Raw genomic sequence first — 12,675 nt, 5'->3', positions numbered from 1 at the left:
TAATCCCTGCGCTTGGGAGGCAGATACAGGAGGATCGCGCAGGTTGGAAGCTAGCCGCGCGCGCTGGCTTAGGAGACCCTGTTTCCAAATAAAAATGTAAAAATAGGTCTGGGAGTGTAGCCCGGAGGTAGAAGGGCTTCCAGGAACCCCAGTACCACCAAAAATAAATAAATAAATAAATAGAAAACACTGGAGTATATGAAAAGCTTTGAAAGTAGGCATGAGGAGGCTTTAACAATAAAATGCATCCACCCACTGAATTGCTGTGAACTCCAACATTCATAGATTGAGAAAAGAAATGCTTATCCCCCAGAGTTCACATGTATAGAGTAGGCTACTTATTGGTCATCCTATGATATTCTCTATCAGTGCCTTTTTTATTTTAAAGCACTTTCTACATCTTGCAATTATTTTATCATTAACTTTTATCTGCCTTCCCAGAAAAATAAATGCTCGATGAGGTTAGGTGCCAATCTGTCTTGCTCTCCTTTTTTAACCTTAACATCTCCCTTTTCATATGTATAAACTAAAGAATCAATGAATAAATGAACAAAGAAATAACAAAAATAATAGACAAGACCTAATAAAGGCCTTCTCAGGGAAATAATATTTAAACTAAGATAAAAATGTTGACATGAAGTTAGAAGATACAGCAGCCAAGCACCAAGTAATGTCTATGCAAAAGCTCTAAGAGCAAATCAAGTTTGACAAATTGAAAGGAGATGGATGTGCCTACAATAAAGTGAGTTGGTGATAAATTAGAACATAACAGAGCTGCAGACATAGGCAGATGCCTGATCATGAAAGGCCTCAAAACCAAGGTAAGGTAGCTGAGCTTTAATACACACGAGGAAGAGAAAAATCTGAAGCCAAGGAATAACATGATCTAATTTGCACTTTTAAGGCTTCTTTGGCTGCTGAACACAAAATAGATTGAATCGAAGCAAGTGTGTATAGAGAAAGACCAATTTAAAAGTTATTTGAAGCCAGGCATGGTGGCACACGCTTGTAATCCCTGCGCTTGGGAGGCTGAAACAGGAGGATCGCGCAGGTTCGAAGCCAGCCTCAGTTGGCTTAAGAGACCCTGTTTCCAAATAAAATATAAGTAGGTCTGGGAGTGTAGCCCAGAGGTAGAAGGCCCCTGGGTTCCATCCCCAGTACCACCAAAAAAAAAGTTATTTGAATTTTGAATCTATGCATGAGGAAGAACGCATTAAGCACATCTTTTTATTTTCTCTATTTTTGATGCTTTGACATGCTTTGACCTTACCTTGACCTTACTGAAATTGGAAGGATTGCCCTTGTTAGGAAAGGAATTCGTTGTGAACATACCTTTCATATGAAACCAGTCATTCTAGTCTATAAATCCAACTTCCATAATTATGCTCTAGAGTCACTATTCCCCTGCCCTGATAACACCTGCCCCTCACTAAAGTAATTCCAACTAGCCCATCTCTAGTGAGCACTATTTAACCCTGTCTCAGCTACTCCTTCCTACAGAAACTACAATAAAAGCTCTAGCCTATGTTCTCTCCTCCTTTGCTCTGCCTCCTGACTGACCCTGGTGCTTGCTTGTGTAGCCACTAATGACATGGCCTGTCTCCTTCTCCTAGGGTCTGTGAGTAATTATACTCTATCTTTTTAACATTTTCCATGGAAATCATCTCCTAATCTGCTGGTCTTATAATAATTAAATAATAATAAAATATATATTTTTAAAGAGATTATTCAAGGACTGGATTACAGACAAAAAAAATAATTTCAATAGATATTTTCAAGGTACATTCCACACAAATTGGTAGTGAAACAGCTGTGAATCAACAAGCAAGTTTTCTTCTATGCTTTATCTTCTGTGCCTCCCCCTTTGATTACATACTGAATATACATTAAATCTCAAAGCCATTGTTTTAAAATTTTTTAAAGTAATAAAGATGCCAATAGGCTCAAAGAGTTGAGGACCTAGGAATTCTAACTCAGCTTATTAGCTTATTTCTACTGACACAGCTATCATGCATTCAAAATCATTCATATTTCACCCAGGATTGGTGGCACGTGCGTTTTTTTGTTTTGTTTTGTTTTGTTTGTTTGTTTGTTTGGGGTGGTACAGGGGTTCCTGGAAACCCTTCTACCTCCGGGCCACACTCCCAGACCCATTTTTCATACTTTTTTTAAAATTTGGGAACAGGGTCTCTTAAGCCAGCACGGCTGGCTTCGAACCAGCGCGATCCTCCTGTCTCCGCCTCCCAAGCGCGGGGATTACAAGTGAGCGCCACCACACCCAGCATGGCACATGCTTTTAATCCCAGTACTTTGGAGGCTGAGACAAGAGGATTGCCCTCCACAATTTAGTGAGACCTTGTTTCAAAATAAGGAATAAAAATTAGAGCTGAGGGTGTAGCTCAGAGGTAGAATGCCCATGTTCAATCCCCACTACTGCAAGGAGAAAATCATTCATGTTTCATTCGTATATCTTTTTTTTAAACAACCCAATCAAAAGGCAATGTACATGACGTACATTCACAAACATCAAAATCAGTTACTAAGCCAAACATGAGGCAGAGAAAGGGGAAAATAATGAGGTGGGATTTGGGGAAGGGCTAAACAAGTGATGTGTGCATGCACGCCTCTACTATCTTGTACCCCATTAAGATGTATGACCACAATCCACCAATTTTTTAAAAAAGCATTCACTGAACAACATATATGGCCTAGGAATTTATGCAAGAAAATAATAAATCAAGCTAGAATTTAAATATTATCCTGTGCAGCACTGTTAGGGGCCAAAGCTAATACTGTTCATTCAAGCCAGAAAGTTAACTAACTATACAATTACTTAGATGTTTTAGCATTTTTTTTTTTTTTAACCACCACACTGATCTTTAAAGGCTGGGGATGGAGGGTAGAGGGTCTCATTCAAGATTTCAGCTCAATGTTATATATAAAGAAACACATAAACTTTTTATTCATCCCTAATGTCTAAGAATCTTGACCACACCACCAGATGGATTTGTAATCTATAGTTTGGGCACTGTTAAACAGGAATAAGTAGTTAAAATTTCCACTGAGTAGGACAAGGAAAACACAAGAGGAAAAACCATGGGGAAAATTTTTTTAAACACTACAAACTCTATTGCCTCCCCCTAGGATAACTTGGGAATGTTTCACCTTAAACTGTTAGGATCTTTTTAAAAATATTGTTTTCTTCCACACTGGCCCTGGATTCAGTAAATGTGTTAATAACTAATCTCAGTCATTAGCTAGTAGTGGGATCTTAAGCAGTTCATGTAAAATCTCTAGGCCTATTTTTCTGTATCTGTGGAAATATATGCTTTAGCACTTAAAGCCTCTTATGCAAAATAAACTTTTAGAATTAGTCTCAATATATAAAAAAAGACAAAAGCAGTTCATAAAGTTTTTCATTCTGCTCATGTATCTTCACTGTTTGAAGACAAGATTCCTAAAACTACCTCTTGAGAACAAAGTACAATTTGGAAAACAGTAAACTAGCTAACTTCAAAACTCTATAATAATTTATACATTCAACAAATATTTATTAAATATGCCTACTCTGTACTGAACTAGACACTGAACTAGGCACTGAACTAGAAGATTCAGCCATATATAAAGCAGATGAGCTTCCTCCTATATTTATGCCAAAACACAGCATTCAGCATATGTTTAATATTCTCTAAAATAAACAAAAAAGACTGAAACATCCCTCATAAAACACTCCCTTAAAGAGTGCCAAAAGCAAGATAGTTTGCCAAATTTCTAAATAGTTGAAGAGATTAAAACAAAACTTAATTTCCAAAATGCATATCTCATTTTTCTAATCAAAATTTTAGTGTCTTATGTGGGAATTTGTCAGTTTATACTGTTTTCTTCCAAATCAATTTAATGCTGGTTTTCAGTAACACACCTACAATAGGGCTAGTAATCAGTACCTACTATGTAATGCTTGTATCTCTCATTTCCTACTATATTTTTTACTTGCCCTTGAGCATTTTTAGCATCTTTTAAGTATTTTTATCACTTCATACAATATAAATTTGAGGGTAAAATCTAAAAGGCAGAAATAACTTTTATCAATGTTTCACTGTTTTTTCATTCAATAAATAGTTCAGAAGTCCCCACAATGTACAAGGCACTCTGATACAAAATGGTAGAAAAGCTGAAGTATTCTATTCACATCTCCCCCCTTTTATTCTTTACTCTTCTTTCCTCTTAAAATTTTAAAGTGAATAATGATAATAAGGACCTGATTTCCCTAAGGTTCTACCAATCTATAATGTTCTTCCCTATACCTCTCAGACATAGCATACTCATTCATTCATTACAACAAAAGTACAGTACTAGGCATAGTAATGGGTGCTAAAAAGTTATGATTCCTTTTCTTAAGGAATAAAGAGAAAGAAAATTAGACATTTCAGAAGGAAAATCTACAAGACTTAGTGCCATCAGAAGTATTCAAAAAAAAAAGAAATAAAGATGATTCTCAGTTTTGCTATTGGAAAACTAAACAGACAGATCACAAGTTCTAGGCTAGCTTGGGTACCTTAGATAATACTTGTCTCAAAAAAATTTTTAAAGGGCTAGGGAGCCAAGAATGGTGGTACACACCCTTATAATCCCAGTATTTGGGAACATAAGACAGGAGGAACACAGGTTCGAAGGTAGCCTCAGAAACTTAGCGAGACCTTGTTTCAAAATAAAAAATAAAAATAAAATAGAGCTGAGGGTGCAGCTTAAAGATAGAATTCCCACTGCAAAAATGGGAGCTGGCAAACTAGGGAGGTAGCTCAGCGTTAGCTGCACTTACCATGAATACATACAGAATTGGAACAGCTTATCTGGAACAATTAAAAACTTAGTTATTATGCCAGATACAATGGCACATATCTATAACCCCAGTACTTGGAAGGCTAGGACAGGAGGACCAAAGGTTCAAGGCCAACCTCAACAACTTAATGAGACCCTCAGCAATTCAACAAGACTTTGTTTCAAAACAAAAATGATACATATTTTTTAAAGGGCTAGAATGCTCCTGAGTTCAATCCCTAGTATCACAAAAAATAAAACAAAATTAAATTAAATTAAAAGGGCTGGGATGTAGCTCAGAGGTAGAATTCCCCTGAGTTCAATCCCCAATCTCACAAAAAGGAGAGGATGTGGTTGTTGAATGCTAAATATGAAGTACAGTTGAGCTGCCAGATAGGACTAGAAATATTCGTTAATATTTGAGTAACCACTATGTGGCAGGACCCAAGAACACTAAGTAAAACATAATCTCTGAACTCAAAGGATTTAAGACTCAGGTGACAAAGAATATAAGTAGAGAGGGTCTTAGAGACTCTCAGGCAAGAGACTAGAGGCATAAAGCACTGGCTGGTAACACGTATACCATCCTTAAGACACCAGACTTATGTAGGCAATGGTGACCCATTTAAAGGTTTTAAACAAGGAAAATAATGCATTCCTCTGATTAACTATAGGCTAAATATCATCCTAATTCATATGTTCTGTATCTCAAATAAAGACTTCACTGCTGAACACTGTAGATGGGACTTTCCATCATCAACTCAATTTTCCTATCCAATCCCACTACATACCAATCTCTGCCCCATACTTTCCACTCTAATAATTCTAGACATTGTCAAAACAGCACTCACCTGGGAGCCACTTTTCACTCCTCTACCTACAATTCTCTTTGCTCTCTCATCCCTCTATTTCTTGCCACATTAACTCTTCCTTGGCACTGCAGACCTCCTGACTACCCTGGCTTAGAAAGATGCCTTGTCTTCTTGTTCTCATACCAGCCACGCACCAGTCAGTATGGAGTGCTATGTTAGAGCTCTTTGTTTATATATCTGTCCTCCCAACTAGACTAACAGCCCTTCAAGAAAAGAAACAGAATCTTAGTTCTTTTGCTATTCCTAAATACTGGGCCAGTACCTGGCCAAAAGGGGATGTTCAGTAAACACTTTCTGAATGAATTATATTTTCATAAAGTACGGCTTTTTAATTAGTTAAAACCAATTGTGGGCCAGGCATGGTGGCCCACACTTGTAATCCTAGCATTTGGGAGGCTGGGACAGGAGGATCATGGTTCACAGAGAGCCTCAGCTACTTAGTGAGGCCCTTTGCAATTCAGTGATACTCTGTTTCAAAATAAAGAATAAACCAGGTGTGGTGGCCACACTTGTAATCCCACCATTCGGGAGGCAGAGACCAGAGAATTGGAGTTTGAGGAGAGCCTCAGCTACTTAGCAAAGCGCTTCACAACTCAGTAAGACCCTGTTTCAAAAATAAAAAGACTAAAAAAAACTAGGACTGGGCATATAGCTCGGAAGTCAAAAGCCCTGGTTCCAACTCCACTACCACAATAAAAAAAAAAAAATTAATTAAAAAAAAAAACCTAAAAGAACAGAGAATAAAATATAGGGCTAGGAGTATATATAGCTCAGAGGTAGAATATCCCTAGGTTTCAACCCCAGTACCTCAAAAAAGGAAAAAAATGGTATAAGCCAGGCATAGTGGCACACACTTGTAATCCCAGTACTTGGGAGGCTGAGACAGGAGAATCATAGGTTTGCAGTCTGCCTCAGCTACTTAGTGAGAGCCTCTGCAACTTAGTGAGACCCTGTTTCAAAATAAAGAATAAAAAATAGAGTTGGGAATGTAGCTCGGAGGTAGAATACCCCTGGGTTCAATCTCCAGTATTGCAAAAATAAATAAAAATAATTTAAAAATTTAAAAATTAAAAAAAAAAAACTCGCTTAAAGCCAGGTGTGGTGGCTCACACTTAAAATCCCAGCCAGCATTTGGGAGGCTGAGACAGGAGGATTGCGGTTCATGGTCAGCCTCAGCTACTTAGTGAGGCCCTTTATAACTCAGTGAGACCCTGTTTCAAAATTTTAAAAAATAAAATATATGACTGGAGGTTTAGCTCAGAGGTAAAATGCCCCTGGGTTACATCCCCAGTACCACCAAAAAAAAAAAAAAAAAAAAAAAAAAACCTTGCTTAATGTCAAAAAATCTAAGAAAGCTACTTGTTCCTTTATATGATTTCCATCTCATAAGCAAAGAGCTATTAACCCAAAAGATAAAGCTGTCCTTATCTTCCTTAAAGATTAGTCTCACATCTTAATAGGAAGTCAGGGGAAAATAAACTAAATAACAAAAATGCATTTCATATATTATTAACAAAATTCATTAAAATTAAGACAAAGAAAATATCTTCATACCTGTCACATTGCTGCATTATAGAAATTTCTTTGATTATTTCCTGAAGATCTGATTCAACTGGTACTTGTTTAATGGCAACAACTTGACCAGATTCCTTATGTATTGCTTTAAATACACTTCCATAAGACCTAAAAAGAACCAAAATATTATTTTTCCTATAAACATTATAACTATTAAAGTCTACTATGAGTCTTTGTCATGTTTTCTAATTTAAAATACTACTTAAATGGTAATAAAAATAAGACAAAGTAATGAATTAGTTCAGTTTTATTGCTTCAATTACAAACTTAAAGGCATCAAATTCATATATAAATTGCTATTTTTCTTATGGAAGAAAAAAGGAGACTTACGGTTTGTCAACTCAAATGCAGCATTAAGAAGATATAAATGGAAATTTAAAAAATGAACAGATTAAAATCATCCTAAATCTCAGGTTAGGTGAAAAGAGTAATCTCAAGAAAAATAATCCTCAGAATATCAAAGTCCCATCTCTATTCGGAGGACTTAAGAAGAGCTATCAAAGTTGCAGACACAGGGAATCTGACATTTGGTTCTCGGTGAGTTATAAATCTAAGGGCTCCTCAAGTGCTCCTTTCACTATCTTTACCTCATGAGAAAAACCACACATGCACCAGTAAATAAAAGGAGAGACAGAATTTAATGGTCACTTGTTTGAAACTTTTTCTGTTCCAACTCTTGAAACTTTACCAGTAAAAATAAAAAACAGGCTAGGAGTGGAGCTCAGAGGTAGAATGTTCCTGGGTTCTATTCCAGGACCACAAAAATAAATAAATAAGTAAATAAATAAATAAATAAGAATAATGTGCTTTAAAAAGCAAAAACAATGAGGGAAGAAGTCATTTACAATTTAGTATGAACTAGGAAAGAAGATTAAAAACTACTAAGATTTACCAAGCACTTATTGGTGCACACCAGGTATTATGGTAGGTGTTAACAAATTGATGTATTCCAAACTCATCACTCTCAATCATGAGAAAAAAAATACCATTATCATCATTAAAAGATAAGGAAACCAGCCGGACGTGGTGGTGCACGCTTGTAATCCCCACACTTGGGAGGCGGAGACAGGAAGATGGTGCAGGTTCAAAGTCAGCCTCGCTGGCTTAAGAGACCCTGTTTCCAAATTAAAAAATATAAAATAGGTCTGGGAGTGTAACCCGGAGGTAGAAGGGTTTCCAGGAACCCCAGGACCACCAAAAAAAAAAAAAAAGATAAGAAAACCAATGTCGGGCGTGGTGGTACACGCTTGTAATCCCCGAGCCTGGGAGGCGGAGACAGGAGGATCATGCAAGTTCCAAGCCAGCCAACCCCAGTACCACCAAAAAAAATAAAAAATAAGAAAACAAAAATACAGTTGCCAGTTACTGGCAAGTCCAGAATCCAAATACTTTCTGACTCCAAAGATCTTCATACTACCTTATGTCTACAGAAGAAAAAGAAAAGCAAGGCAATGGAAAACAGGGGATATTTGCTCTGCTTCCTAATATTAGAAAGCTAGACAGAATTGTTTTCTTTTTTTATTATATACTTCTATTTGATACACTGTATTCTCACATCATAATGTGGTTCAGAGTGATAGGATATAAATGCACATAGCACTTGGTAGGCTTTCCCCTGGCTCCCTTCCCATTTCCCCTTTGGAAAGATACCCAGGAGTTAGCAAATCATATGGTGGATCCATTCCCAAATTTCCTGTAATCCTAGCGCTTAGGAAGCTGAGACAGGAGGATCAAAGGCAGCAAAGACCTGCAGCAACTTAGCCAAACTCTTTAGTGCTGTATGAAAGGAGAGAAGGTTAGCACTTTCAAATTAACAGTCTTGGCCTGGAGTGGTGGTGCATGCTTGTAATCCTCGAGCTTGGGAGGAGGAGACAGGAGGATCATGCTGGTTCGAAACCATAAGAGATCCTGTTTCCAAATAAATTTTTAAAAAGCATAAAATAGGTCTGGGAGTGTAGCCCAGAGGTAGAAGGGTTTCCAGGAACCCCAGTACCACACACACAAAAAAAAATTAAGTCTTTTAAGTAAGTGGAAAAGTGACAAATAATGAAGCAGTTACTTTGACAAAATAAATTTGATCCTATTACCCATATCTTTGGGCCCTCTAAGATTTAATTCAGCTTGTATTCAAAAGTCACCTCTGGATAGGAGTGTGTGTACATATCTTCCCTCAAAAGGAAAGCTGACATACAATTCAGTGAGAAACTATCAACTGTCAATTAAGAAGCTCCATCACTCTTTTCTAAGGACTCTTCAAAACTGAAAAAGAAAAGCTGAGAACTCCATTTCCAGAATGTCCATCCCTGAATGATTTTTTCAGGATTAAAAAAAAAAAAATGTGCCAATGAGAAGGATATGCATTAAAAAGAAGTCGGGCGTGGTAGCACACAATTGTAATCCCAGGACTTGGGAGGATTGCAGGTTTGAAGACAGCCTCAACAACTTAGTGAGGCCCTCTGCAGCTTAATGAAACCCTGTTTCCAGATAAGAAATAAAACTGAGCTAGGTATTTAGCTCAGAGGTAGAATGCCTCTGGGTTCAATCTCCAGTGCCACAAAAAAAAAGTAAAAAAGAAATTATTATTATTATTCTCCAGATGTATTTTTAAGAAATGCTGTGGCAGACATGAGATGAGCCCTACAGTGGCTTCCTGCTGAGCTTCTGATATGCATCACATGCCTGCAAACAGATAGCTGGTGGAAGCTTCTCAAGACTCTTTAGGATTCCACCTAAAGATTCTTTGGGATAAAATTTCAGAGAAACTTACATTTCAGTGCTTCAGGCTGAGATCTTCAGTGCTGGCTTCCCCAACTTTTTATCTCTGCATGGTCTGGCCCTTCTTCAATTCATTTGCACTCATAATTTTATAGTAAATTCTTTGTAGTCAGAATTTACAGAGTGGTTTTCTCTCTTCCTAACCATAACCTGCTACCAATAGAGTTTTGGAGAAGGAAGCAATTTTGAGGGAAAGAATCACAAAGGTGGAATTTTTTTTTGTGTGTGTGTGTGTGTGTGTGTGGTACCAGGGATGGAACCCAGAAGCATTCTACCTCCAAGCTATACCCCAGCCCTATTTTTTTTTTTTTTTTTTTTTTTTTTTTTTTGGTGGTACTGGGGTTCCTGGAAGCCCTTCTACCTCCGGGCTACACTCCCAGACCTATTTTTACATTTTTATTTGGAAACAGGGTCTCCTAAGCCAGCGCGCGCGGCTGGCTTCGAACCTGCGCGATCCTCCTGTCTCTGCCTCCCAAGCGCGGGGATTACAAGCGTGCGCCACCATGCCCGGCCCCAGCCCTATTTTTTATTCTTTATTTTGAAACAGGGTCACAGGGTCTCACTGAGTTAAGAAGGACCTCGCTAAGTAGCCGAGGCTGTCTGCGAACCGCCATCCTGCGGTCTCCACCTCCCGAATGCTGGGATTAAAAGCATGTGCCACCATGCCTGGCCCCAGCTGGGAATTTTATACTTATTCTTTCTTAGACTGGAGGACAGGAAAGTCACAAATCTTGGCAATCAGTGGCAAAACAGACATTTAAGTTATCACCTAGGTGCCTGTAGTCCAGTCAAAGCTTTGGCCGACCAAGTAGCTCTATCAAAAGACTGTATGGTTTAAATATATGTATAGAAAGAGAGAGAGAATTGGCAGCAGTCTCTGCCTGTAGAGAAAATTTATAGAACATATATAACAAGCTCAGGATTAAATGCCCTGCTCAAGACTGAAAGAACCAGAATACTTCTGAATACCCAAAAGAATTACATGATTCTGTAGATATAGATTACATATAAGTTTAGGAGAGAAGCTACTTTGCAAATTGAATTCACACTACCACTAGGTCTGTCATGTTAAAATTAAGGCATTTAACAGTAAAAAGAAGTTCCCAAGGAACTGGTATTGGGACATCTAGGCATTCTCATGAACCTGAATACTCTACATCCTCAAACCCAATCAAAGCCTTCCTTGCTAGCAAAAGCAACCCTGCCTTCCTTGCTGAGAAAACGAGCATCCAGTGCCTGAAGACTCTGTGATGACCTCACCTGAAGCGGTCACTTTTGAGGAGAATGAAGATCCTCCTCCAGACTACTCCACCTCTACTTCTCACTGTTTTCACAGCCATAATTATACTCAAATCCCCAAGGGTACCAGAGGATGAGTATAATCTAACTAACCCAAATTGGCTACTATCCAGACCAAAAAAGTTTTAAGCGTTTGCCAAATTTTATCAGTAGACCCCTAAGAACATGTTCTATGGATTGGATATGGTGTCTATCCCTAAAGGTTCATGTGTTGGATATATAATCCCCAGTGTGGCAATGCTGGGAGGTGGTGAAACCCTAAAGAGACAGTGCTAAATGCAAGGTAATTAGGTCAATGGGAATGCTGCCCTCATAAAGGATTAAAGCTATTCTCACACAATGAGTTAGTTCTTGAGAAGGTAAGTTGTTACAAAAGTGCAAAATGGGTCAGGTGTGGTAACTCACACCTATAATCCCAATACTCAGGAGGCTGAGACAGGAGAATTACAGGTTTGAGGCCAGCCTGAGCAATTTAGCAAGGCCCCAGCTACTTCACAAAACCCTGATTCAAAATAAAAAATAAAAAACAAGTTGGGGCGCAGCTCAGAGGTAGGATGCCCCTGGGTTTAATCCCTAGTACCACAGAGGGGGAAAAAAATAAGATGGCTCTCTACTATCTCTCTGGCTTCCTGTCTCACCATGGGATCTTTCCCCATTGCCTAGACTCCTACTATATTGTATCTTACTCAAAGAGACCCTGACTGGATACCAAATTAATAGAACCCCTAAGTGTTGAATTTTTGGACTCCAAAACTATAAGCTAAATAAACTTCTTTTGTTGTTATTGTCTCTCCTTTAATCCCCTAATTCTCTTTTCTTTTCTTTATACATTAACCAGCATCAGGTGCTTTGTTATAACAACAGAAAACAAACAAAAACAAATAGATTCTAATATTTCCAGGGAGAACAAAATTTATACACATGGATACAAGATGAGAAATTGCAGATTCATTATTTAGCTCTAAGAGTTGAGGATGTTAGAGATAACACACTTAGTCTGGAATTTCTGCCCTTGCACCCATAACAGTTTGCTCAGCTAAGTAACTAAAACCTAGGACTCAAAGTGGCCTACTTTAAGTGAAATGCCAAGCAATCCTCAGCATACTTTGAAGGAAGGAAAGTAAAGGCTCAAGGAAATGGGATACTGGAATAAGAATATGTTATGTATGACTTGCTAATTCACTCCCTATGCTTATAAAGAAGGTCCAGAGGATACAAGCATAAGTGAAATCTCTATAGTACAGGACAGAGATAACAAAGACACCAACATTGAAATGAACTCCCGGTAACATTTATGTAACAGTAGTGGTGTGGTGTCCAAGGACAAGAAAAGTTC

At 38.0% G+C, this 12,675-nt stretch overlaps 1 protein-coding gene across 1 annotated transcript in view; it reads right to left on the bottom strand.

Annotated features, from left to right (window-relative positions):
- Positions 1–12,675, bottom strand: part of STK3 (serine/threonine kinase 3) — a gene marked incomplete at both ends in the record, with an annotated part of 323,355 nt that overhangs the window by 268,367 nt on the left and 42,313 nt on the right. Inside the window, 1 exon segment of the mRNA XM_080694746.1 lies at positions 7,245–7,373. Coding sequence (XP_080550872.1) covers positions 7,245–7,373 — 129 coding nt within the window.

This window comes from Muscardinus avellanarius (assembly GCF_963383645.1).
Source record: "Muscardinus avellanarius genome assembly, chromosome: 4".
Classification (NCBI taxonomy): domain Eukaryota; kingdom Metazoa; phylum Chordata; class Mammalia; order Rodentia; family Gliridae; genus Muscardinus; species Muscardinus avellanarius.
The sequence above is the reverse complement of the archived record's forward strand: the minus strand, read 5'-3'. Positions and strand labels throughout refer to the sequence as shown.